This window comes from Liolophura sinensis, chromosome 6, assembly GCF_032854445.1.
Source record: "Liolophura sinensis isolate JHLJ2023 chromosome 6, CUHK_Ljap_v2, whole genome shotgun sequence".
NCBI lineage: Eukaryota > Metazoa > Mollusca > Polyplacophora > Chitonida > Chitonidae > Liolophura > Liolophura sinensis.
This window is the reverse complement of record NC_088300.1, coordinates 75,758,732-75,782,127: the sequence shown is the minus strand read 5'-3', so window position 1 is coordinate 75,782,127 and position 23,396 is coordinate 75,758,732. Positions and strand designations below refer to the sequence as shown.

Genomic DNA, 23,396 nt, shown 5'->3' with positions numbered 1-23,396 from the left:
GGTTTCTGATCTGTTGCTGACATAATTGAGTCCGTTGAATACTCAGATGTGACCTCATTAGAGTCAGAAAACATCTAGCTTATGTGCTTGTAATATCAGTAAGTTACTCTAGAATATGAGTATTGGACCAGTTCAGGTCTCCTTGGGACAACGTTCACTTTGGTTGATAGTTGCATTTCAAACAGTGGAATTTTGGCATGCTGTTAAACATTATATTTACATGAACTTTTGTGATTACAGTGACTAGATATGGATCTATGTCCGCAAATTGAAACAGATTTTTAAAATCAACCTACGTTGTTGAAGCTGAGCTACATGTATATGGAAAGTATTGAAATTGTTCTGCATGGCCATTGGCAGAATTGGTCATGTGATTGATGTTCTGATTGATGTTGTAGGATGACAGATATTGAGGCAGATTTGTTAGCCTTGCCACTATCATAGTTATGAAAACAAAATGCGAGTTTCTGTGCTACTGTTGGCAAAGTGTTTATTCCAGCATATTCTGAATGCAATATTCTGTGATGACTGATAAAATTGTACTTCGTGTTAAGCTCTGAAATAGGTCAATCCAACCAATGTAGTTTTGTCTCCAAAATCAATTTAAACACTGTGTATAATTTGCACTGAAAGTTCACAGGTATATAGGTTCAGGAATTATAGGGTAATGCTTTTTTTATCCCTATTGAAACTCGATGATTTCTGGATAGGAACCAGGAATAACTGGACTTAAAGTCGCATCGACCGCATCGGAGAGAGGCTGATTGAAATCTATTACATGACAAGCTGAAGGTTAAATAGGGTCCAAGTGAGAGTTTGGTGATATTGAAGGATTGAGATTTGAGAAGTTAAATTTAAATGTATATGTTGTTACAGCCTCATTGAAGGATTTGATAAAATCAGAGCTGTTTAGTGTTGTGTATTTTCTTTGCAGCTACACAGCTACACAGGTACACAGGTATGTGTACATATATGCTCCTATATGGCTCCTGTGGCCAATAATTCATGATGTGTTTCCTTATGGGATAGTAACCTTGGTTATCTGCTTTATGCAACATACACATGAGTGTCTCAGTGTTTATATGAGTTATATAATACCATTTAGTATCCATGAAGCAGCATGAATGATGATCGTATCAGTGTGTGTATACTTGGGAATCTTCCTGGACAGTAGCTGACTATGAGCACTGACGTTAATGATTGATTGTAACGTCTGGACAGAGACAGAAAGTCTGGACACATGGTGAGTGTTCTGGAATCTAGATCAGGAAGTCAGTTTCTTCCTGGAACCTTTCTGCAAACAATACTTTGTTGGGTGTATCCTAACCTTATCCAAAAATTTGCTAGTTTTGGTTGGGGTTTTTTTCCCGTTCTTGCTAATGATAAAAGATAGGATTTTAGAAAAAATAATCAGTTGTGAGAAAAAAATGAGTGTTGTTTATGCTCAGGGAACATATTTTTAATAATGACCTAGCTTGATATTTCATAATTTCATTGTCATTGTGTGGGTTGGGCATATACATTGGTACAGTTCACACAGGTACATCCACAGGACCTGTAATAACCTTCACTGATGCCAGGGTAAAACCACCATGCTTTGTCAAGTAAATGACAAACTTTCACACATACTGATACAGTGTACACACCATACTGTCCCCATGGTCAGTGAAAGCAGTTTTTCCATTTGCCCATTAAGAAATAAGGCTGGGATTGGAAGACAAGCACCTTTAACTGCTCAACCTTGACATGCACCATAAATGCAGAATAAAATGACTTGTCCCCCATTCATAGTTTTGACACAGAAATGACATTATCTTTGCTGAATATAAGTGCATCTATTTATCATAGCTTCGTGTACAGCTTATACATTCAGGATGTGGGATGGAATTGGAAAGCTCTTTCCATGTTTTGGACATTGGCATGTCAAGATCATACAAAGTGTGTCATATTGACAAACTAGGCGGTGGCCACGTTTTCCTCTGGCACAACTCATTGACAAGCAAGCTCAAATACCTGCAGAAATGTTCAAGTCAAATCAGAATCACTTGCCTCTTTTGTTCTTGTGCAAATTCAGGGAAAATGTGGATAAATTATTCCCTGAAAAGAAGAAAGAGGACATTAGCCACTGTTCTAAATTATATTATTAAATGAACTGTGTGATATGATTTTATTTACAGCTCTGTGTGATGCTTTTGCCCTTAGTACTGTAACTGCCATCTGTATTGTTCAGCAGTCCTGACTAACAAAACCAGTCTGTGTATACTGGAGATTTTCCACTCAGATACATGTTTGCCCCAGTTGTGATGTTGTTATGAAAGCTGTGGCTAGCTTACATACACGTAACAACTAATGTTTTCAATGCCCAAGACTTTTGGAGAAATCATGGAGAGCCATGGAATATATCTACAGACATGAGGAGATATAAGAAGGTTTGCATACATGTACCATAGTAGAGTGCCTGTGTTGAATGCCCTGCTTTGTTGTATGCTGTAATTTATATGTTGCTGACCTAGGCTTATAACAGATAGTGCCCATTGTGTATTGATGAACATCATGGCTGATCTGCCTTGCTCCTGAAGCTCAATTTGGCCAATGCTTATGAGTTTACACATTAGCTATTATAAAAGTGTCTAGCTGGTGGTGTAGGAGTAAACCACCCACTTATACTTGTCCTTTATGGAACTGGAAAGTTTTTCTTTAATGGCTGGTGTGTAACATCAAGTATACGGGGCTGGAGTTAATCTGATGGGGTATCTACAACCATTTTAAGTGCCTGGAATTCAAGACAGGATTGAAATTCATTTGATGAAGCATGTGATAAAGCATTTGATGAAGCATGTGATAAAGCATGTGATGAAGCATTTGATGAAGTGTGTGATAAAGTGTGTGATGAAGTGTGTGATGAAGCATTTGTTCAGTCATGCATTAGTACACACGCATATTTATGTTTGTTTTAATAAGGTTGTATATGTCAGAAATAAGATACATGTAGGATATAATAACCTGAGTTTATGGTGAAAAATATCACACAACTCCTTCACTTGGTGCCTAGTACTTGGTTTGATGTGTGCAGGGGAGAAATTTTCAGCTGAGATACTGTATGGCTTGATTAGAGTTGAATCATTGTGTGCAGAATGGTAGAGGATAGTGTGCACATAATATCCCTGGGTGATGACACCAGTGTGCAGAATGGCAGAAGGTCAGATGTTGTGTGCACACAATATCCCTGGGTAATGACTCCTGGAGTGTGCAGAATGGCATAGGGACTGGTGTAGTGCACACAGTATTCCTGGTTGATGATACCATGGGTGTACAGAATGGCAGTGGAGCTGGTGGTGTAGTGTGCACACAGTGTCCCTGGATGATGATGCCATGGGTGTGCAGAATGGCAGTTGGGCTGGTGTAGTGTGCACACAGTATCCCTGGGTGATGATACCATGGGTGGGCAGAATGGCAGAGGAACTGGTGTAGTGTGCACACAGTATCCACAGGAACACTTATGTTATATTTAAGCAGTAAATTACATTTACCTGTCACAGTTTACATGTAAATTAATTTACCTGTATTTTTCTCTTGATTACAGGAATGCCCCACAGGTCTGGTAAATGAAGAGACATTTAAGGAAATATATGCTCAGTTTTTTCCACAGGGAGGTAAGTGTTTTAACTTTCACACATATGAACATATCTTGTGTAAAATAGGCAGTTTCAATAATATGAGTACAGTGGAATTCATGCTAGGGTTTCACTGGTGATCCAGAGTTGGTATAGGCGCACAGGCTATATGGGATGAAGTACTTTCAGTTTGAACCAGGACTGAGTCAATTTCTAATCAAGTGTCGCATATATAAGGCTATTATTAAAACCTAATGGGATTCTGTGTATCGATCAAGCTCACTGTTGTTTTGGTGAATTAATCTACAGAGACACACTTGTTCCATGACAACGTCTGTATGTCACAAGGTATCAAAACAATAACAGGAATTGCCATGGATATGACATATTATTTTTCTCTGTGTTTCAGCTGATCATAGTTTTGATGTTTTTGACAATGGCGTATGTTTTATTGGTTGCAATATTAGTCATTTTTAAATCATATTTGCTGTAAAGTACGCTTTAATATAGTTATTTTATTGACTGACACAGTGTACAGTTTATCCTTGTTCAGAAATAGAGAACAGTGTGTGTTGGCAGCTGCCTTGGCTTCAATGTCGGCATTATTGTGATTCATAGCTCATTGTCATGGTAGTGTCTGTCAATTCTGGGTTATTGCTCTCAGCACCTGACTATAGCCTGAAAACATCATGGCACACAATCACTGACTGCACAACCTTTTGGGGGCAAGAGAGAACTGGAGAAAGACTGTACAAGATTTTATCTCTGAGTGAACTACAATTAGTCTGTGATATACAGGAGATCAAACCACTATGCAAGAAGATAAAAAAGATATTAATCCCATGGCCTTTGTGTATATAAATGACTTGAAGTGACTTGAATGTTATAGCCATTTCATATTTAAATTTTGTTACCTCATTTTTTTTTTAGATTCCAGCTCATATGCTCACTATGTATTCAACACATTTGACCATGACCGTAATGGCTCCATCAGCTTTGAGGTAAGTAACATGACAACAAAAGTAAAGCCTTAGTTTTAATTACTAAAAATAAACAATAGTTAACAAGCTTTAAGGTTATTCTTTCTAGAAGTCAAATCTAACTGGCCAAGAAAGTCTTTAGAGCACCATTAGAGAAAAAGAGGAAAAAGAGGAAAACAATGTAAAAGTAAGATGCATGTGCATAAGATGTGATGTAATACCAAGACAGAAATCAATGGTGTAAAATTCCCAAGAAGTCTGTGACCTGTGATGCACCTTGATGACTTGTTGGTTTATTTATGCAATGCTCTGCAAGGACTTGTGATTTACCCATTGCATGTCCAGGTTAGTTCTCTTTTACAAATGTATTTCCATCCCCACAGTTATCCATAATTCTTGGTTTTCCTGAAAGAATTTTTTCTTGGATAAAAGTATTTAATTAGAATTAATAATGTCTTATTAAGAAGTTGTTCACACCTGCAATTTATGGCTTTATACATGCTCGTATACATGGCCTGCGTGGCTCAGTTGGTTAGTGCTCAGCGCAGTGTAATGACCCAGGAGCATCTCACCAAGGTGGCCTCAGTGGCTCAGTTGGTTAGTGCTCAGCGCAGTGTAATGACCCAGGAGCATCTCACCAAGGTGGCCTCAGTGGCTCAGTTGGTTAGCGCGCCAGCGCTGTGTAAAGACCCAGGAGCCGCTCACCAAGGCGGCCTCCGTGGCTCAGGTGGTTAGTGCACCAGCGCAACGTAATGACCCAGGAGCCTCTCACCAATGCGGTAGCTGTGAGTTCAAGTCCAGCTCCTGCTTGCTTCCTCTCGGGCCGTACGTGGGAAGTTCTGTCAGCAACCTGTGGATGGTCATGGGTTTCTCCCAGGCTCTGCTCGGTTTCCTTCCACCATAATGCCGGCAGCCGTCATATGAGTGAAATATTCTTGAGTATGTCATAAAACACCAATCAGATAAGTAAATAAAATTTCTTTTAGTGATCATAACATAACATTACATTTTGCCATCAACTGGCAGTATTTTTTACAAGTTAAAATGTCTTGTAAATAAAGCTAGATTAATTGTAGCATTATGGACATTATAGGATTGCTTTTGTGACTAAATTTAACTGTGATCGATTTGAGGAATAATTTACTGATAGGGCATTGATACGTTTTAAATATTTTAAACTGTTGGAGGGCGAAGCTTCTATATTTGGGTAGCTGTCTCAAGTTGAACATGTTAGGTGCTGATAAGGCTCAGCATTAGTGGTGAATTATTGAAGCTCTTCAGTGATAGAAGGTAATAAATGATGTCTGCTCATGACCTTAAACTGTGGTGCCTGTATCTCCTATGTTAGGCTAGTATGGACTCTGAACTGATAATGAAAGATCTGTATGGCCCAATCAGTCAGGTCTATCAGGATGACTTTATTGCCGATACCATTGGTAGTTCGGATTGAATTGATGAGAAATGTTTATGTCCACATGAATTTGTTTTATTGTGAAAATCTCATCTAAATTCATGACTTTAAATGGTTCAGTTAAACATGAAAATCAAATGCTTAAAACTTGTGAAAGATTATAGTAATAAAATCGTGTGATTGCTTTTAGGTAGTCTAGAGGTTAATGGTTAACTTGATTGTAATTGTCAGGAATTTATGATGGAATCAATCAATGTGTGTATATCTGTGAAACACTTAATAACTCTTAACGAAGGAGTTTAATTAGTACACTCGACCATGTAGGTAAAATGTGTTATTTAAAAAAATAGCCAGATTTCATGCTAAAAATACTTAAAATCTGCTTGGAAAACATTTTAGGTTTTTATGATGTGGAAGCTTATTATATGCCATGTGTGAAATTCCCTCAATAGTTCATCATGCAGTTAGGGACTTTCCTTTGAAGTGCTTATAGGTTTAGAAACCATCGATCAGTTGTTTTTGGTGGAGCTTTCTGCCTGGAAGTTTTACTAAATACACAGGCCAACCAGGTAAACAGTGCTAGAGGTTTGTAAGGACAAGAGGCCACAAACAGATATGGTGTGGGATTTCCAGATGTGATTTTCTCCCCTTCTAATGAGCTTGGTATTCACTCCATGGACATTTCTGTCAGTGTCTGTCTGGATTAATCTCTGTCTAATGAACCTTTGAACCCAGAGGCCTTTGAATCATTTGTCCAGCCTTTATAAAGATCGACAGACCAGCACTCTGTCTTATACTTATATTAGAGGGCGGTCTGTACAGTGACCAGTACATCGTTTGTACCAGACCAGTGTAGTGACCATTTCCACCACATGGTTATTCAGTAGCTCACTGTTGGACAGGTATGTGTAAGTCATGTTAAGATCTTACCAGAGAGCATGAGCTTATTCCCCAGTAGATTAGAACTGGCTGGGTCACATTGGAATCTCATACATTTGATGGTTGATATATACCTTGCCAGACAACATTTAGCTAACCATAATAGTGACATTAATGTAGCTCCCCCAACCAGTGCCAATCCCTACAGACTAACAAAAGTATCTGCTGTATCAGCCATAATAGTTGTATATGAGCATGACTGTGCCATATGTCTGGGAATTGTGCACAGGATATTTCCATCATTGCCTAGATAGGAGTATTGTATTTATGGCCGGAATATTTGTCATCTTTATTTCAGAGATATGTGTCCATAGAATACAAAAGTAAACAAGAAACAAATAAAAAGAAAATAAATGAATTCATATACTGGAGACACATGTGGGAACCTGACACATAAAAATGGATGTGTGATGTGTCTCAAGTATTGGGTATATTTGTGAACACATGCATGTTTCTTCAGTCTTTTTCTTAGCTTGGTTGAGGCTGTAATTTAGACTCAGTGGTAATTGGCTAACAAGTACTTGAGTACCATGCGGTTTTATCAGCTGAAGGTATTAAACTAATATTAATAGAGAATCTCATAATCTAATTGTCATCAGAAAAGTCTAAAATTTGTCTGCCTCATGTATCCGAGTCAGGCCTTATTTATTGAATGTACATAGCTTTCAGTTGCTTTTCTAGCTGGTTGTGCCAAGATGTACAATACCAAAAAGTTATATACAATACTAAAAATGTCTAAAGTGCTACAACTAAAAATGATTCGGCCAACTGGTACTTGTAATTGCCCTTAAAGTCAGTAAAACAATTTTTTGTAGAAAGATGAAGGTGTAAATTAGCATCATATAAACACTACACATTTGTGTTTATATGTAACCACACGTTGCTTAAGTAAATAACATGATGTCCTTGGGACGTAGTAAACTGTACATGTGTGCATATATACATATATATATATATATATATGCTTTCTGTTTAGGAGTTCTCTCAGTTAGTTTATACTGTACTACAAGCTGTATAACAGTTTTCTCAGTTTTAGGTTATCACAGGCAGGGATTCAGTATGGATACCTAATTTCTCTCACAATTACAAAAAGAATTCTCACAAGTGCAGCTTTTTTCTGCTGATTTCATTAGCGGATGTCTATTTTTGTCTTGTTTTTGCAACCTCACAGTAGTAAGCTGATAAAATGAAGATCTATCAGCAACCTTAGCGGTTTGCCAGATAGCAATACTATCTATGAACTAAGCCTCAGAAATTTACATCATTGCTCAAACTTGGGTTTGGCTTGGACTTGTTTTCCTCAAGCATTTTTCCCCCTCATTATTCATTGTGTAGTAAAGAAATATGGGTACCCTGTGAACCGTAAGTAGGTATTAGATATCTGTTGTCTTTTCATCTACATGAGAGTTGAGAGCTAAGTCAGTTTGCAGAGGCAGTGAAGTATTTGGTATGTGTACATGTAACTGCTGGTATACTGGAGCTAAAGGTGCTGGTTAAGGGCCTGTGCAGTGCTTGTGTACCTGTATGTGCTTATATTCAGAGCTTAGTGTGAGGTTGAACACATTATTGTTTTAGATGAAGAAACTGAAACAACATGTAACATTCACCTTTGTGCTGCCGGTGGTATCTAAGCGACTTTATTTATGTATTTGGTTGTTGATGAATGCCTTATATCACTTTCACTTGTTGACATCAAGTTTTATGAACAGTAGACACTGGACTATTTACAGAGTAAACCTTTGACCTTTAACAGCATACTGGCAGACTTTCCCCACATGTGACATGTGACCATTTCCAGCTAACTTTTTGTTAGAACACAGGAATATTACTTTCAGGTTCATGTTAGTTGTTATTTGTCAATAAGATTGCACAACCTTTTGAAAACACATTCTCACTGGATCGGATATTGGCCAAATACAACTAAAATCACAAATTCAACATTTTAATGAAAGTATCCATTTTCCACAGAAAGCACCTTAAGACCATCAAGTCTTTGATGTCTGCCAGACACAACATGACAATGAATGTACATGTAATTGCCAGTTGTCTAGCTGTCTGTGTCATTATTGGAAAGAGACATGGGACTGACAGTATATGATCTCCACTTAGTCTCACTCATGTCCTTATACACAGTATCAGGGTGATAATTTTACTCTGGAGGAATTTATGTATTCTACACATGTACCATACCAAGTCCACAAAAAATATTTTTACCTGAATTAACTCATCTGAGTTATGGCTAGATTGCTAATATATAGCTACACAAATGTGTTCTGTGAATAATTGGTGAATATATTGTTTGAGTGTATTTGCATGTAGATCTCATACATATAGTTACATTATGCTGGTAGCTGTATTTACAGGCCTACAGGTAAGTACACTGTTCAGGCTCTAACTGGCAGAATAATAAAGCTAGGTCAAGAAAACTGTGAATTCTGATTATACTGATGATGTTCAGAAAGTGAAAAAAAAAAAGGTAACAGTGAAAAGACTGTTTACCATCTTAGTGACATCCATTTGTCCCTATGCGTTGACTCCACTCTGCTTTATTGCCAGTTGATAGCCATCTGGCCAGATGAAATTTAAGACTGATTTCTATTTGTGTTCAGCATAGTGGGCATATGGTAGAGTGATTAAAGAGTTGGCTTTGACATCACACCCGACCAGGAACATTGTGTTTGTGGATTCCCAAGCTCTCACTTTTTAAGGATCTTAGTGACAGTTAGCAGTTGCGGATGTTCAGGTTGCAATTTGGACAGCCTTAGAGATTCGTTGAATACCTGCATGTACACCTTGTGTTCTAAAAATATGGCATGCAAGATTGTCATTTATTATGTGAAAGTTTGTCGGTTTACTTTGATTGTCTCCTCCCATCAAATCAACTGCTTCATATAAATGAAAGAATCTTGAGTGTTGTCAAACAACAATCAGTCAGTGAATTGGTCTGTCAGCATGGTGACTAGCCAGACACACCAACTGGAGCACCCTCAACCTGATTGGTGGAAAGCTACAGTTGTCTGGCTGCAGTGAGAGATTGGTAAGCTCTGTAACATCTGTTGAAGTTTTGACGTCTGACTTTAGGTGTCATCTGCTAGCTTCCATCATCATTCATACTTCAAAGGTAGTAAAAGTTTAGATGATAATGGGGTTACATGCAGGTGCTCAAGTGATTGACACAGAACGGTCAGGCAACAGCTTTCTTACCACTGACAAAACTGTTGACTTGTGATGTTGTGATGTTGGGGGTGGAATTGGTACCAAGGGTTGAGGCCTCTGGCTCACTTCATTCTTGTGTTCTATGTACAGGCTCTGCCTGACCGAGGGGAAGACCCAGGGTACATGTGGGAAAGAAAACCAGCACCCTCGGGAGAATTTAATAGTTCGAACATTAGTACTTGACTGAGCTCTTCATTAAGTATATACAAGTACAATGTGCATGACAAATAAGGTAAAAAGTGGAACTAAAGCTTTTGTAAAGATTGATATAATGGTACTTGATCATCACTAACTGTCAACAAAGGACCGGTAGGTTTGACCAGTCAGCCTCACAGTTTGTCCTGTGTGTAGGCCTATATACAAATGTTCAGGTACAATTTAGGTCACATTCTGTAGCTATGATAATACATAACAGGTGTGACTTCAAAGCACAGACTACATGTAGCTGTGAAAACCATATGCTGCATGGAGTATGAGGGAGTGATAGGTGGAGGTGCATTGGTGCTAGGGCATTGCTTCAATCTGAAAGGTGAGCTACATGTAATTCACCTGAAGTTTCTGAGGTCCTTTGATATATGAGCTGAAAGTGGTTAATATTATTTAAGTTCTTTTTGAGTGAAAGACAGCACCTGACTAATGTTTATGTCCACTGAAACACTACCATTCAAAGTATCTTAAATTGGCATTAAATATTTTTTTTAGATTTTTTCAACCCAGTAAAAGTTTAGTGAAACTTTGTCTTGACACAGCTTCAGCTTGTCTCCATAATCGACAGCAAGGTGACGTCACGTTTACTCTAGCTCTCTAACGTGAAAGTTGTTTTCCGTATTATAGTTAATGCAGTAGCCTGTGGCAGCTATAAATGTTGTGGACTTCATCGGTGAAGATCCAAGTGATGAATGTCATTCTTGGAAATTGGACATACTGGGAGGATATTTCTTCCACTTCTTGAACAGTTGATACAATAAGCCTGCTGTCATTTACAGTTTAAGTAGCTTGCAGATGCACGGCTAGGCTATTCCTGGTTCAGGTCGTAGCTGCCAAAGGGGATGTGCTGGTGATTTTAACCTGTATTAAATATTTACAAAATTGCAATAGGATTGTTGTACAACTAGGTTCATGCTCAGTTGTGAAACAAATGGAAATTAATCTAAGCACCACTGTGGCTTATCTAGACATTCAGCTGTTGCTGAAGTTTATGTGTCAGTTTTGTTATGGTGGCCTCTGAGATGAGAGCAGTGCTAACTTAGTTATCATGGACGTCAGAAGAAGCACCTCGGCTTGAACACAGCATTTCAATAATTTACTGTATTTTATAATGAAAACAGAAAAAAATCGTCCCTTGTATGCAAGAAAGACAAGGGAGCAAAATTTAGATTCTTCAGTTCTCATAAATTTAGAGAAAAAAAATTATATCAGAGGATTTAATTAATTTTAAGCATTTTCCGGTGAGATGCTGTGTTCTCATTCCCATCAACCTTCAGCATCCATGATGAATTTTTCACTGACTGTGATATTTGTTATTTAGAAACGGTAAAATGAACAACAAAAAATGTATTTGTTTAATTTGACCAGCATGCCTAAGTAGTCCTAGGGCCTACTGGGGAGATGAATGTGATTTGGACTGAGACAGTATGCTGGTGTCTGACACAGCCGTTGAACATTACACGAATTTGTAAATCAGCAAATTTTACATCTGTGGTGGTGCATAAATGATACAGGCCTGTCCCACAATGCAGTGTGAAATGGCCCCTTAGCTATTTGTAACTAAATTGTTGTAAACAATCACAGAATGGTGACTTACAGAGAAATTCTTTGTTATCATATGTCAGTTCATGGAGAATGGGTCAAAGGCTACATCACAGCTTAAGGCCAGGCAATCTGATAGCAACATGTTTGATTGGATAAAATTCTCAAGATGTCTGCCTCGATTCACACTGGTTATTTGTGCAGTATTGACATTTTGTTCTACATGTTATTTGGTGAAATTTCATTAAAATAATAAAGTATGATACTTACCCTGCTTTCAATTGAAATATGATTTAACCAGGTGCTGTCTTGGCCTTTAAGTTATCAAGTGTTTATGGTTTGACCAGTGGCTGGTCGGTGTACACCTTCTCCATATTATTACCTACTGTTAGTGATAATCTTCAGCTCCACCAAATAAACAGGTAGTTTTTATCAGTTGCTGTGTAGAAGTCAATGAAATGTGGCTTTGTGGTGTCTTTTTTATTAGACATTGAATCAAATTGTAACATGTGGTTATGACTGCATTAATTTGACTGCAGGCTTGAGTAGTAATGTGTTTGTGTTTGGCAGACATCGTGCAGCTGCCAGCGAGTGGAGCTGAACGACGCATGTTGATTCAAGCAATTTTCATGTTTTCCATCTTTCTGACAATGGGAGTATATTGGTAGCACAGTTTTTTTACAAGAAATCTTTCTTTTTGTTGTCGTTTTGTTGCAGTATTTTTAGTTTCATGTGATATTCTCCTACATTTATCAAGCAGTGTCATAGTACAGTATAATGAAGCTAACTTCAGAAATGCCATCATAAAATCCAAAGAAAACAAGCCAAAACTACAGTTGTTCAGTGCAATTTTTTTGATGTTTGGGACTAAATGGGAGTTGACTTTGTGTGTTTGCAGGAGTTTGTGATGGGTTTGTCAGTATTAGCACGTGGCTCTCTACAAGAAAGGCTGGAATGGGCCTTCCACCTGTACGACATCAACGGCGATGGCATCATCACCAAGGAGGAAATGATGGATATTGTATCAGCTATATATGACATGATGGGCCGCTTCACCGAGCCTCAGATTGATGAGGGCACGGCTAGAGACCACGTCAATAGGGTATTTCAGGTACAATCTCACCAGTCTTCCAGATGTTTTGTCCAGCGGCTTTAATTTATAGGTGGAGAAACATGAAAATTACATGAAATTCAGATGAAAGAGTGTGAAAACTTAGTTATAAATGTGGTCTTCAATATGTTTTTCAATTTTTCTAAAGAGAGAAAGATACTTGACAATTTTTGAATGGTGGGCATTTGAGACAGCCTTTTGGTATATATGGTCTTTGTGTGATGGTGTTATAAATGAGGATGTAACACAGGATTAATAAATACATTTGCACCAGCATTTGATCTTGTCAGCTAACAAGTGTGTTCAACCTGGATTGATAATATTTCTATGTATATTTCTGAATACATTCATAAATATTATCATGAGATTAACTGCATGCGTTTGGATACAAACAACAAAATTACATTCAAATAAATATATTAAACATGCATTAAATCCTTATTTAGAACATCATTATGATGGCATCACTATGCAAAGACACAAAGGGTGGTCCGAAATATTTCCAAATATTTATCCCTTTTCTTTTCTCCTGAAAGATAAAATCTCAAAAAAATATTAATAAGACCATAATTTCAAATAAGTTTTAATGCTCTTTAATTTTATTTTGGCATCATTTTTATGTTTTGTTATCCTTTATTCTTTTTCCTTTATTTTGCTATGGAGTATTTCGCACTGCCAGGGGCCACTTGGGGGTCTCACGTAACCTGTATACATAACTGTGTGCAAGTGCTAATTAACAAAGGTACCATACTGATTTCTACTCATATGTACTGTAATTTTTCAAAATTTTCACATTTTAGCAAGATTGTTATTAAAGCATATTTTGAGGGCATTATTCTCTATACACTGTTAAAATTATACTTTTTGTGATGCCAGTCCAATCAATACATTTCTTCTCTTCAAAATAAAAACTAAACTACACTAAAAATTGGCCTTTTTATCTATGAAAAGTTTGTACAGTGTATGGAAATAATTGTTTTGTCTGTTTTTTGAAAATTGTGAGTGAAATGGTTGTTTTTCATTTGAAATAATTTCAACCATAGATAGTATGAATATTGTTTCCTGCTGTGATCACTTTTGCAATTTGCTCAGCAAAGTGCCTGTCCAATTCATCATTGGTCACACCATGAATGAGAGAGTAAGAGTAATAGAATATTGTTCCATGAGGTGGAAATAAGGGTAATAGAATATTGTTCTGTGAGGTGGGATGAAGAGTACTAGAATATTTTTCCCTGAGGTATCAGTAAGAGTAATAGAATAGTGTTCAGTGAGGTGGAAATAAGAGTGGTAGAATAGTGTTCAGTGAGGTTGGAATAAGACTAGTAGAATATTGTTCTATGAGATGGGATTAAGAGTAATAGAATAGTGTTCCCTTAGGTGGGAATAAGAGTAATGGAATATTGTTCGGTGAGGTGGGAATAACAATAATAGAATATTGTTCGGTGAGGTGGGATTAAGAGTAATAGAATATTGTTCGGTGAGGTGGGATTAAGAGTAATAGAATATTGTTCGGTGAAGTGGGATTAAAAGTAATAGAATATTGTTCCCTGAGGTGGGAGTCAGAGTAATAGAATATTGTTCGGTGAGGTTGGCAATAAGAGTAGTAGAATATTGTTCCGTGAGGTGGGATTAAGAGTAGTAGAATATTGATCCCTGAGGTGGGAATAAGAGTAGTAGAATATTGTTCTGTGAGATAGGATTAAGAGTAGTAGAATATTGTTCCCTTAGGTGGGAGTAAGAGTAGTAGAATATTGTTCGGTGAGGTGGGAATAACAATAATAGAATATTGTTCTATGAGGTGGGATTAAGAGTAGTAGAATATTGTTCCCTGAGGTGGGATTTAGAGTAGTAGAATATTGTTCCCTGAGGTGGGGGTAAGAGTAATAGAATATTGTTCGGTGAGGTGGGAATAACAATAATAGAATATTGTTCTATGAGGTGGGATTAAGAGTAGTAGAATATTGTTCCCTGAGGTGGGATTTAGAGTAGTAGAATATTGTTCCCTGAGGTGGGATTTAGAGTAGTAGAATATTGTTCTATGAGGTGGGATTACGAGTAACAGAATATTGTTCCCTGAGGTGGGGGTAAGAGTAGTAGAATATTGTTCGGTGAGGTGGGAATAACAATAATAGAATATTGTTCTATGAGGTGGGATTAAGAGTAGTAGAATATTGTTCCCTGAGGTGGGATTTAGAGTAGCAGAATATTGTTCCCTTAGGTGGGAGTCAGAGTAATAGAATATTGTTCAGTGGGGTGGAAATAAGAGTGGTAGAATAGTGTTCAGTGAGGTTGGAATAAGACTAGTAGAATATTGTTCCCTTAGGTGGGAGTCAGAGTAATAGAATATTGTTTGGTGAGGTGGGAATAACAATAATAGAATATTGTTCTATGAGGTGGGATTAAGAGTAGTAGAATATTGTTCCCTGAGGTGGGATTTAGAGTAGTAGAATATTGTTCGGTGAGGTGGGATTTAGAGTAGTAGAATATTGTTCCCTGAGGTGGGATTACGAGTAACAGAATATTGTTCCCTGAGGTGGGGGTAAGAGTAATAGAATATTGTTCGGTGAGGTTGGCAATAAGAGTAGTAGAATATTGTTCCGTGAGGTGGGATTAAGAGTAGTAGAATATTGTTCCCTGAGGTGGGAATAAGAGTAATAGAATATTGTTCTGTGAGATAGGATTAAGAGTAGTAGAATATTGTTCCCTTAGGAGGGAGTAAGAGTAGTAGAATATTGTTCGGTGAGGTGGGAATAACAATAATAGAATATTGTTCTATGAGGTGGGATTAAGAGTAGTAGAATATTGTTCCCTGAGGTGGGATTTAGAGTAGTAGAATATTGTTCCCTGAGGTGGGGGTAAGAGTAATAGAATATTGTTCGGTGAGGTGGGAATAACAATAATAGAATATTGTTCTCTGAGGTGGGATTAAGAGTAGTAGAATATTGTTCCCTGAGGTGGGATTTAGAGTAGTAGAATATTGTTCCCTGAGGTGGGATTTAGAGTAGTAGAATATTGTTCCCTGAGGTGGGATTACGAGTAACAGAATATTGTTCCCTGAGGTGGGGGTAAGAGTAGTAGAATATTGTTCGGTGAGGTGGGAATAACAATAATAGAATATTGTTCTATGAGGTGGGATTAAGAGTAGTAGAATATTGTTCCCTGAGGTGGGATTTAGAGTAGTAGAATATTGTTCCCTGAGGTGGGGGTAAGAGTAGTAGAATATTGTTCGGTGAGGTGGGAATAACAATAATAGAATATTGTTCTATGAGGTGGGATTAAGAGTAGTAGAATATTGTTCCCTGAGGTGGGATTTAGAGTAGTAGAATATTGTTCCCTGAGGTGGGATTTAGAGTAGTAGAATATTGTTCTATGAGGTGGGATTACGAGTAACAGAATATTGTTCCCTGAGGTGGGGGTAAGAGTAGTAGAATATTGTTCGGTGAGGTGGGAATAACAATAATAGAATATTGTTCTATGAGGTGGGATTAAGAGTAGTAGAATATTGTTCCCTGAGGTGGGATTTAGAGTAGTAGAATATTGTTCCCTTAGGTGGGAGTCAGAGTAATAGAATATTGTTCAGTGAGGGGGAAATAAGAGTGGTAGAATAGTGTTCAGTGAGGTTGGAATAAGACTAGTAGAATATTGTTCCCTTAGGTGGGAGTCAGAGTAATAGAATATTGTTCGGTGAGGTGGGAATAACAATAATAGAATATTGTTCTATGAGGTGGGATTAAGAGTAGTAGAATATTGTTCCCTGAGGTGGGATTTAGAGTAGTAGAATATTGTTCCCTGAGGTGGGATTTAGAGTAGTAGAATATTGTTCCCTGAGGTGGGATTACGAGTAACAGAATATTGTTCCCTGAGGTGGGGGTAAGAGTAATAGAATATTGTTCGGTGAGGTTGGCAATAAGAGTAGTAGAATATTGTTCCGTGAGGTGGGATTAAGAGTAGTAGAATATTGTTCCCTGAGGTGGGAATAAGAGTAATAGAATATTGTTCTGTGAGATAGGATTAAGAGTAGTAGAATACTGTTCCCTGAGGTGGGATTAAGAGTAGTAGAATATTGTTCCCTGAGGTGGGATTTAGAGTAGTAGAATATTGTTCCCTGAGGTGGGATTACGAGTAACAGAATATTGTTCCCTGAGGTGGGGGTAAGAGTAATAGAATATTGTTCGGTGAGGTTGGCAATAAGAGTAGTAGAATATTGTTCCGTGAGGTGGGATTAAGAGTAGTAGAATATTGTTCCCTGAGGTGGGAATAAGAGTAATAGAATATTGTTCTGTGAGATAGGATTAAGAGTAGTAGAATATTGTTCCCTTAGGTGGGAGTAAGAGTAGTAGAATATTGTTCGGTGAGGTGGGAATAACAATAATAGAATATTGTTCTATGAGGTGGGATTAAGAGTAGTAGAATATTGTTCCCTGAGGTGGGATTTAGAGTAGTAGAATATTGTTCCCTGAGGTGGGATTACGAGTAACAGAATATTGTTCCCTGAGGTGGGGGTAAGAGTAATAGAATATTGTTCGGTGAGGTTGGCAATAAGAGTAGTAGAATATTGTTCCGTGAGGTGGGATTAAGAGTAGTAGAATATTGTTCCCTGAGGTGGGAATAAGAGTAATAGAATATTGTTCTGTGAGATAGGATTAAGAGTAGTAGAATATTGTTCCCTTAGGTGGGAGTAAGAGTAGTAGAATATTGTTCGGTGAGGTGGGAATAACAATAATAGAATATTGTTCTATGAGGTGGGATTAAGAGTAGTAGAATATTGTTCCCTGAGGTGGGATTTAGAGTAGTAGAATAGTGTTCCCTGAGGTGGGATTACGAGTAACAGAATATTGTTCCCTGAGATGGGGGTAAGAGTAATAGAATATTGTCCCCTTAAGTGGGGGTAAGAGTAGTAGAATATTGTTCGGTGAGGTGGGAGTAAAAGTAATGGAATATTGTTCCTGAGGTGGGAATAATAAGTGCTCAGTAAGGCCTACAACATTTGTTATGTTCTCATGATCGAGTGTGATACAAGATTGTGTAGCTAATTAAGGTAAATGACCTAAAATTTTGCCAACTAGTGTGAACTTTTACAAGCAAATAAATGTGATACAATGCGACTTTTCCAATGGGATATTGTCATAAATCCAAACTGTTAAACCTGAAACACTTTTCAAAAGAACTCTCAGAATCAGGCAAAATCAGTGACTTAGTCAGGGAACTTATTCTGGGAACTTAGTCATTAGTCATTTTTGTCCATTTTTTACTACCATAAATGATATTCTACCATATATTTATTTACTATACCTATAGCCCCCCCCATGGTTAAATGTTTGCCTTATGCACATGTACATTATTAAACATATGTGACTTCTCTGCTTTTTCAGAAAATGGATATGAATAAGGATGGTGTAATTTCATTGGATGAATTCATGGACACATGTAGAAGGGTAAGTTAACTATACTCATGTTAAAAGTAGCCACAGTCTGCCAATAAATAGTAATATTTTGTTATTTAAAAATGACAGGAGCTTGAATATAATTTTCACATATAATCTTCAAATCTTCATAATCTTTTTATATAATAAAAATTCTTAAATGGTTAGAAAGGTTTTATTTATTGGTGAATATTTGAAAGATTTAAGGAACTATATATAAGCTATAGTTAATATCAGATATCACTACACAAGTCAGTGCAGCATTTTTTTATGCGGCCTGTTATTGTGGTAGTTTGCCACCGCTTGGTCCTAGGGCCATCCTGGTAGAGTACCACTAGCATGGTCCTAGGGCTATCCTGGTAGAGTACGACAAGTTTGACTGTTAGGACACCCTGGTAGTGTACCACTAGCCTGGTTCAAGTGCCATCCTGGTAGTGTACCACTAGCCTGGTTCAAGGGCCATCCTGGTAGTGTACCACTAGCCTGGTTCAAGGGCCATCCTGGTAGTGTACCACTAGTCTGGCCCAAGGGACATCCTAGTAGTGTACCTTTAGTCTGGCCCTAGGGCCATCCTTTTAGTGTACCACAAGTTTGACTATTAGGACACTCTGGTACAGTGCATTTATAGACTGGGCCTGGGGAAACCCTGATAGTGTACCATTAGTCTGGGCCTAGGGACATTCTGCTAGCATACAACTAAAGTGGCCATTGGAATGTTAAGGTCAGGCTGTTGTAAGATTTTGAAACTTCATATCAGGTATGCTTTATATTTACAGGATGAGAACATAACCAAGGGCATGTCTTTGTTTGACACAGTTCTATGAAGGCACATGGACCAGGAGGTGAATTATAACACTGATATCTAGACTAGCACAATAGTTACAAAATGGACTTTGCCCAAACAGTTGTTGGAAAGTCAGCTGGGAGATTACTGAGATAGCAAGCCCGCTGGACTGGCCATTCTCTGGATTACACCCCTGATTGTATATTTATGGATTTGGAAAGAAGAATTGGAACATCTTCATACCACAAAATGATGATGGGCCATAACGATCTGGGAGAGTGGAATTTGGATTTTCCAGAAAATAACAACTGCTTGAGAGAGAACAGGAAGATCTGATAGAAATGCTGTACAGTTCAGGATATCATGCAGATGTACTACATTTTGTGGAATCCATTTTGTCTCATCTTGTAGGTACATTTGGTATTTCCTACTATTTTCCCAGAGGAATTGGAAAATGACCATCTTTTTTCTCTGATCATCAGCACAGTAGTGACATATCTGCACAGTATAACTTTGAGAGTGACTTGTCAGAGCACCACCTGTTCCCTGTGGGCATGAAAAACACTCTTTACGTTGGGACACTTATGTGCGCATGGACTTTCTTTTACAGAGAAGAAAAGAGCCATGTCCCTGAAGCCAATGCAATATTTATGCACCAGGTAGCATGTATGAGATCCAACTTGACTTATCATTCCAAACCCTTGGCTGGTGATCTTTGTGCTTTTTCCCAATGGGAGAACTACGTACCAAGTTTTCAGTGATTTTTTTTCACCTATTCGCCTATATTTTGTTTCTTGGTTACGGAGGTTGGATAGAATGGATCCTGATTGATTGATTGTGGTGATGTGGACAGACAGTCTTCCACTGACCAGACCGTGGGACACGCACCTGACTGCTTCAGGGCTGTACACGTCAAGGCTTCATTTTCATCTTGAATTTAGTTTTCAGACTTTTTTTGCAAGAAAATGTTTCAGAGTACAGTCTTTTGAACTTGATCATATTTGCATGGCTATATTTCTCCTATAAAGATAATCATATCAAGTTTGATATGCTTTTTGTTTTTTTTTTTTGTTTTCTTGTTTGTTTCTCAATGAATTGGGCATTAGGTGCAGCGAAGGAAAAGTATGGAGAAGGTGAAACACCACAAATGGATTTAATTTACTATTAATGCCTGAATTGTATTAATTCAGTCTGGAAATTCATAAATGTATTCTGATTTCTTGGAAATTTTTACCTGCACAGTATGCCAATTGTAACCCAGAGTTAATCATTTCAGTGTTACGTCATTATCAATAATTTCATTTTTTTCCAACTTAAAACTGTCAGATTTCTTCTTGTTGATAACATACATGTATGTCTATCATGCTGACCACATGTGTAGCACATCAGCAAAAGTTGTCAAGGATTTGCTGATGAAGGGAAGTAACTCTTCACACATTAGAAATGTATGTCCAGTTACAAAAATTACAAAAATTCTTCCATGTAGCAAAAAAAATATAATTGAGAGTACAAAGCAAATGTTTGCAGCATTGTAAAATTAGATTCAAGGTTTTGTAAGTTTTTGTTGATTAAGTATTCTGAAACCTAGGTCCAATGAAACTGACATTATTGTATCTGTATGTCAGTATGAATTCCTAATTTGATAACTTCAGCCTGCTACATGTCTCTGGGGAGGAATAGATTGCTAAAAGAAACATTGATATACCCATCATTATGTACTGCAGTCAGTCAGCCAATTTCAGTGATATGTAAAGTTTAGCTACAGCTACATCTTTTAGGATAAACGTGTAGTTTTATTTGGTTTTGATCTGACATAGCGAGTACAATGTAATAAAATGTAACATATTGAGGCATGTTTGAGAATTGAGCCACAAGTATTTTTTCATTCCGATATTAGTTTTAATGACAAATAACTCTGATGAATTTGTGCTGAACAGCCCTAGAAGTTTTTTGTAGTGTGCACACGATTAGGAATTGTAGAACAAAATCCTGTATAATTTGTTATATGTGAGGACATTGTAAATTATGTCTGAGCAACATGAACAGCTGGAGAATCTATGGGCCTGCATGATATAGCTTGATTAAAAACCATGTATTGATTAATTCTACAGGTGAATAATTGCAGATACATTTGTACATGTAAGAGACTGTTATAGAGTATCAACGTGCACATTTATACACAAGTCAGCCTCTTAGTTCAATATGACCATATATGACCATTTCTGTGTTTGGAAGGCCAATATTGGTTCCACACACCACATAAACTGTCATATGTTGTTGTTTTCTTTGAAACCCAAAGATATGAAATGGTCAGAAAATCTCTGTGCTTTCTTACCGTAACTGTTTAAATTTGTATATGTCTGTGATGTGGATAATTATTGAAGGTAGCATTTATACCTGCACTACCTGGTTAAGAGATTGGTTTTGTTATATAATATTTATATAGATATATTTATGTCCTGTGTATTATTGTTTGTTTTTGCAGTATTTTTAATAGTTACATATTGACTAAACTGTACATCTTTGTCATAGTTTCACTATGATTTGAAGAAAAACCTTGTTCAGTTTGACTGTTATTCCTGTCATTTTTTGTGGGGGTTCAGTCATCATATTTTCCACCATATGTTAAAATCTGATGGAAGTAGTTTGAAACATTCATGTTTATCTTTTATCTGAGTTTGTGATTCTGCAATATGAAAATCCATTTTTTGGGGTTACCAAAGAGGAAAACTGTATAGCAAATATAGTTGTTAGATTCTTGGATGTGCCTAAGGTGTAGTGCCACATCTGCATGTTGGTAAATCCCTTTTGTAATGTAGTATTTCTTATCCCCATGATTTCTGTGGGATATTTCTCACTTAGCATTTGTATATTACTGAGAAACCCAATTTCCCCTCTTTAACATATGTTTTTCATTGTTTTTTGTTTCCTTTTCCAAGGAGTTTAAATTGACATGAAACAATTTCATGTTTTTCTCCATAGTTTTGCAAAACTCTCTATACAACCTGTGCATTTCACAATTAATATGATACACTGAATAACAGATTGCCTTACATTATAAAGCATTCTTGAAAATGTACCTAAATAAATATAAAACTACCATACCCAACACAATGGTGTTTTGTCTCCTAGCTGGATATACCACATAAAACTCTTTCCTTCACCCATGAACCTGTACACATGCAATTTCTTCCAGTCATAATCCTGTACACACACACTTTCCTCCAGTCATAAACCTGTACACATAAAGTTTCCTCCAATCATAAACCTGTACACATGTAGTTTCCTCCAACCATAAACCTGCACACATGCAATTGCTTTGTCACAAACATGTACACATGCAACTTCCTCCAATCCTAAACCTGTGCACATGCAATTTCCTCCAATCATGAACCTGTACACATGCAAGGTTTCCAATCATAAACCTGTGCACATGCAGTTTCATCCTACCATAAACCTGTACACATGCAGTTTCCTCCAGTCATAAACCTGTACACAAGCAGTTTCATCCTACCATAAACCTGTACACATGCAATTTCCTCCAATCATAAACCTGTACGCATACAATTTTCTCCAGCCATAAACCTGTACCGTACGCAGTTTCCTCCAGTCATGAACCTGTACACATGCAGTTTCCTCCAATTATAAACCTGTACACATGCAATTTCGTCCACGCATAAACCTGTACACATGCAATTTGCTCCAGTCATAAACCTGTACACATGCAGTTTCCTTCAATTATAAAGCGGTACACATGTTTCATCCTAGCATGAACCTGTATACATGTAATTTGCTCCGGTCTTAAACTTGTGCACATGCAGTTTCCTTTAATTATAAACCGGTACACATGCAGTTTCGTCCTACCATAAACCTGTACACATGCAGTTTCCTCCAATCATAAACCTGTACTCTTGCAATTTCCTTCATAATATAAACCTTATGGTAGGAGTTTCCTCCTACTATAAACCTGTAAGCATGTAATTTCCTCCAATCCTATACCTCTACACTTGCAATTTCCTGCAGTCATAAACCTTGTACTAGGAGTTTCCTCCTGCAATAAACCTGTACACATGCAATTACCTATAATCACAAACTTATACACTTGCAAGTTCCTCTAAGCATAAACCTTATAGTAGGAGTTTCCTCCTTCAGTAAACCTGTACACATGC

The 23,396-nt window shown here is 37.4% G+C and overlaps 1 protein-coding gene across 8 annotated transcripts in view; it reads left to right on the top strand.

Moving 5' to 3' along the window:
- Positions 1 to 22,331, top strand: part of LOC135467994 (Kv channel-interacting protein 4-like) — a 220,930-nt gene extending 198,599 nt beyond the window's left edge. For all 8 annotated transcript variants that reach the window (XM_064745980.1, XM_064745979.1, XM_064745985.1 and 5 more), the window contains 5 exons: positions 3,584 to 3,653; positions 4,545 to 4,615; positions 12,808 to 13,020; positions 18,393 to 18,455; positions 19,220 to 22,331. In XM_064745980.1, the coding sequence (XP_064602050.1) occupies positions 3,584 to 3,653; positions 4,545 to 4,615; positions 12,808 to 13,020; positions 18,393 to 18,455; positions 19,220 to 19,267 (465 nt within the window). In that variant the 3' untranslated portion in view covers positions 19,268 to 22,331. The remainder of the gene's footprint in view (positions 1 to 3,583; positions 3,654 to 4,544; positions 4,616 to 12,807; positions 13,021 to 18,392; positions 18,456 to 19,219) is intronic.
- Positions 22,332 to 23,396: the final 1,065 nt, after the last annotated feature.